This window comes from Engraulis encrasicolus, chromosome 21, assembly GCF_034702125.1.
Source record: "Engraulis encrasicolus isolate BLACKSEA-1 chromosome 21, IST_EnEncr_1.0, whole genome shotgun sequence".
Taxonomy (NCBI): domain Eukaryota; kingdom Metazoa; phylum Chordata; class Actinopteri; order Clupeiformes; family Engraulidae; genus Engraulis; species Engraulis encrasicolus.
Genome location: NC_085877.1, coordinates 7,910,092 through 7,915,049, shown reverse-complemented (window position 1 = coordinate 7,915,049; position 4,958 = coordinate 7,910,092). Strand labels below are relative to the sequence as shown.

General features: G+C 46.6%; 1 protein-coding gene across 1 annotated transcript; it reads left to right on the top strand.

Moving 5' to 3' along the window:
* Positions 1 to 281: 281 nt before the first annotated feature.
* On the top strand, positions 282 to 4,444 carry bmp15 (bone morphogenetic protein 15). Its single transcript, XM_063186996.1, has 2 exons — positions 282 to 699; positions 2,554 to 4,444. Exons 1-2 carry the CDS (start codon positions 366 to 368, stop codon positions 3,528 to 3,530), a joined length of 1,311 nt encoding a protein of 436 aa, XP_063043066.1. The 5' UTR covers positions 282 to 365; the 3' UTR covers positions 3,531 to 4,444.
* The last annotated feature ends 514 nt before the right edge of the window (positions 4,445 to 4,958 follow it).

Here is a 4,958-nt window from a genome sequence, read left to right as displayed (position 1 = left end):
TGCTGGTTTACATATTTGTGGTGATTACCCCGCAGTATAGTTCGTTAGTCCTTATTTTTGGCTGTTAATGTGGTGGTTCTATGTTGAGTCTATGGAAAGACAGCCGCTTTAGGAACACCCTTATCTCGCTGAAAGGCGGAGCTGGCGTTTAATTCCTGGTCCCCCAATTGCGTAACTCTCCCATCTGTATGGCTCTGGGCAGGCCATGGCCTACGTAAAACGAAGCGTAGCAAAGGTCATAAGGGGGTCAAGGCCTGGACTCACCTGATGACAAACGCAAATGCTAGGTGTGCAACAAGGGATAGCTCGGCCTTCGAGTTTTATACCATGGTAGTCCTCTTGGTTGAAGTGATTCACGCCAGAGGATGACCATGAAGGCCAAGTTTGTCCTTACACAATTTGGTATAATCTCGTGTTTATTCCTGCTTTTCTCAACGTTCCCCCGCGTATCTGGTAAAATGAGCACAGTGTTTCTCACGGAAGAATCTCCCCGGGGTTATTCCTCCAAACAGACTGCTCCACATCATTCACCGTTTACGGACACAAGAGATGAAGACCAATACCTTCAGTTCATGCTAGAAATGTACAGGAAAGCTGCGGATACAAACGGAAGGCCTAAAGGCCACAAAGTTTTCGGGTCGAACACCGCGCGGCTTTTACGCGCGACAGAACACAAACGCAGACTTGTCTCATCAACAGGTTAGTGTTGAGCTCTTCTGTTGTTTCTTTGTTAATGTGTGTGACGTGACGCGATGTACTGTTCTACAGCTGTGTCCTGTTCCATCGGTGTTATTGAGGAAGCCCTTTCTTATTGTTGAGTGTGTGATTGCCTATGTGGCAAGGTAAAGTTAGCAGGCTTTGGTGTTGCCAAGCAGGTGTTCAGGTGTTGCCAGATCTGATGCTACAAGACTAGGGCGATCTCTCAGCCTTCAGGAAGCGTGTGTCTCCTCTGAGGCAGGGCAAAACGCGCATACTCATCTGCACAACCTTGCTTAAGGACTATAGCCTGCATGTAGAAATGCAGCAATATTTAGTTGGATCTTTTCATAATGACGCTTTAGAAATTGGACACAATGATCAGTAGACAGCACAATGAAAAGTAGCCAGTGGCCTTTAACAGTGTGTGTTTAAGTTGAAGTGTATTATATACAGTATTTAGTTCCTTGAAAATAAAAGTGTGTGTGTGTGTGTGTGTGTGTGTGTGTGTGTGTGTGTGTGTGTGTGTGTGTGTGTGTGTGTGTGTGTGTGTGTGTGTGTGTGTGTGTAATGGGTTGTTGGTAGCAGTTGTGACACTCATAATACTGGGCACTGATCGTTCAACATGGCAAATAACTCTGAAGATTATGTTCTTCAACATAAAGATGGCCTAGGCTATAAGAAGATTGGTAACAGCCTGAAACTGAGCTACAGCAGAGTGGTCAAGACCCTCCAGCAGTTTAGTAGCACCGGTTGGCTGGTGTTAATTTACAGCCCTGTCCAAGACCAAGCAGTGGTTTAAAATGACTGGTTCCTCTCAGAGCAGGCCTTATGGCCGACCAAAGAGGACGATTGCACGTGCTCAGCCTCAGTGTCACATCCAGAGATTGTCTTTGGAAAATGAACACATGGGTGCTTCTATGCTGCTGGCAAGGTTGAAGGGGCGGGCGTTCATCCTGTCACTTTTCAATCCATATGCTGCTCGCTGCATCAAAGCGCTGTGCATGACAGAAAGTGAAAGCCGGCAAAGCACAACTGGGAAACTCCAACTTGTCATTGCGACACCGCACTCCACAGCACACAATTGCACACTGCACACAACGAAATTGCATTTATGCCTCACCCGTGCAAGGGGGCAGCCCTCATTGGTACACGAAATGAGCAGTGCAGCGGGACGATACCATGCTCAGGGTACCTCAGTCATGGAGGAGGATGGAGGAGAGCATTGGTTCATTACTCCCCCCACCACCCGGCAGACTTTGGGCTTCAAGTCTGACGCCCTAATCCATGACTGACATCCCAGAGGAAATCCTCCTCCTCTAAAAAAAAAAAGCAAAAGAAAATCAGTTTTCTTCAGGGGATTACTAGAAACATTTCTTGTGGTCAGATGAGACCAAGATGAACTTCTGTGCAAACTCTAAGTCCAAGTGATCCAAGTAGAGTAATCAAATTCAAAAAAGTTGACATACTGTCTACTCTACTGTGTCTGGTTGTATGTGCAGTGCTTATGTCTCAGCAGAGAGTTAGCTGGATGGAGGGCCACAGGGATATATCATAATGTGCACTCAAGCAGTGATTAGTCAGTGTTGTCCCATGAAAAATAGTAGATTGACTTATGATGGGAAACTCTGTTGTGCCACAACTCTGTTGTGCCATTTCATATGAAATGACATGAAACCCCCAGAAATGAAAAGCTTAGCCTATACGATTGTACATGCCTTCTTTACTTTTCAGGGGTCTAGGTGTGAGGTATTTGCAGTCAAGATGGCTGCCTCATAATTCTGGGGCAAAGTCTGGTTTGTTTTCATATGTATTGTAATGTCTATTGATCCAAAATATCGTTTGTCACTTCCACAGATGTGCACTTCACACTGCGCTACGAGCTGGACAGCCTTCTGCTGGAGCGGCTGGTGCGAGCCTCCCTGGTCCACATGAAGCTCCCCGTGGGACAACTCCAGCCGCTCAGCTGCAGAGCCAAGGTGTGGCACCTGGGCCCAGCTGGCCAGACCATGCCATCCCAAGACAAAGTGGTCCTCGCACCTCAGAAGCTGTGGCTGGAGAGGGACGTCACACGGCAGGTGTCCCGGTGGAAAGAAGGAGGCCCCTTGTCCCTGTCTGCCCAGTACCGCTGCCATCCACTCAGGAGGGTGGGTGGCACGCGTGGCTCGAAGTGGGACTATCAGCCCCCTCAGGTTTACCTGATGGCCCCGGCTCTTCTGCTCTTCCTGGAGGAAGACCAAGATCAGCGTCGGATGAGCAAGTGGCCGTTCGGCGGCCCTACGTCACACGGCGCCCTTGGGAAGCGCCCCACAGAAAGTACGTCGCTCAGTGGGGATCTACTGCCGCCACCTCACGGTTCATTGGAGGAGTACTCTGTGGAGGAGGGGTTGTTTGGCGCCCCACCTGCACCACACGTCCCACCTGCAACACACGCTCATTCCCGACGTCGCCGCTCGCAGATGCCCGGCAGCATTGTGTCGGACATCCTCAACTTCAAGGGGGGCAAGAATGGTGCCCCAAAGAACCAGTGCAAGCGCCATTCCTACCAGGTGTCCTTCCGTGACCTGGGCTGGGACAACATGATCATCTTCCCGGAGAAGTACAACCCGCACTACTGCATGGGCGACTGCCCGCGTGTCCTGCGCTACGGCCTCAACTCGCCCAACCACGCCATCGTGCAGACCTTCATCAGCGAGCTGGGCGTGGCGGACATCCCGCCGCCCTCCTGCGTGCCCTACAAATACAAGCCCATCAGCGTGGTGATGATGGAGAAGAACGACATTGTTTACAAAGAGTTTGAGGACATGATTGCAGAGTCTTGCACCTGCCGATAGAGGCTCTATATAGGAGGAGATGTTATGAGGAGATGATGCGATGTCAAAAGGAGATACTGGGATGTTATCGGCACCTCCCTATGGACATCAGCACCTGGCCTTGTGTGTCTGTTGGAGAACATAAAGAATGTCTTTCTCTTGGGTGCTGTGAGTGAGTCCGTGGCGTGTTTTCACACATTTGAACCACCAACTTCTTTTTTTTGTACCAAATGTATGTACACAGATGGTGGTTCAGAGTCTGGAGTTGTCTGTGCTTGTCTGTGTTTTGTCTGAGTGTACGTCTGTTTACTTGTGCAATGTGTTTCTGAATGTGTTTTTTTACATGTGTATAATGGTTATTGACGACATTGACTATCAGTATGTAGGAGGAAGCAGGGTAGCATGACTTGTGTGTCATCTCTGAAATCCCACTTGGCAATATGTATATAATTCAATAGATTTTGCACGTACAACAACATAGGATTTCTTCCAATAGAATATGTTGACATTCTTTAAAATGTTGTAATTTAAAAAAGAGAGCGTGAGAGAGAGAGAGAGCGAGAAAGAGACAGAAAAAAATGGCAAATACTTTTTAGAGCTGTATGCCCAATGTTCCCGCAACTGTGTGCCCAATGTAGAGGCATATAGTTCTGCTGGAGTGTTGGGCAAGCAAACTCAAACTCCTGTGACCATCTGTGTCATAGATGGCTTGGTCCACTTCCTTTCCTTTTCTCTGCTCCTGGTAAGTTACCTTAGACCAGAGAAATGTTGTGAGAAGTGGAGCAGAGAGAGTAAACTGACTTGGGATGAACTGTTAAAGAATTATGTGTTTAATGAGATGTGAAAAAAGAAATAACTGAAGCCTTGACAGTTCTTTTATTAACATTAATGGGTAAAAAAAAAAACAATGAAATAAAATGCATATTTTGTATGAATGGTTTCGATGTTCGCTATTTATGACTTAGACAGGATGTGTGTTGATCTTGCTGCATAGTGTAGATTAGAACATCTTTACAAAACTGAGTGAAGACTACCCCCCTGTGGTCACAACATGAAAGCATAAATTACAGTAGTTTTAAAGGTCCACTCTGTAGGTTGGTGGCCAGAGTAGGCATTGCAACTAATGTATGCTGATCATTGAAACTGTGCTGTCTTCTGCCAAATTTGATCTTTCCGTTAGTATGACCTGTGCAATTTTTCCAGTCATAATGAACACTTATAATTTGATGGTGGTGGTAAGTACTCATGAAAAAGGTAACGTGTGAATGTGCAGCATACGTTCTGGAAATAAACTACTAAAATGTTACACAGTGCACATTTAAAAGTGAAAAACATTCCTTCTCTTCATAATAGTCATGATGTGAAATGTATTATTTATCATACTGTATCTCTGAGCCTGAAATGTGTACATCTGACTGTTCATTAATGTATCGATGTCTCCTACCCATT

Excerpts from the sequence above, each read along its gene's own strand:
- bmp15 (XM_063186996.1), top strand. The coding sequence starts at position 366 with ATGACCATGAAGGCCAAGTTTGTCCTTACACAATTTGGTATAATCTCG. Across the intron at positions 700-2,553 it reads CAGACTTGTCTCATCAACAG|ATGTGCACTTCACACTGCGC; the intron begins GTTAGTGTTGAG and ends TCACTTCCACAG.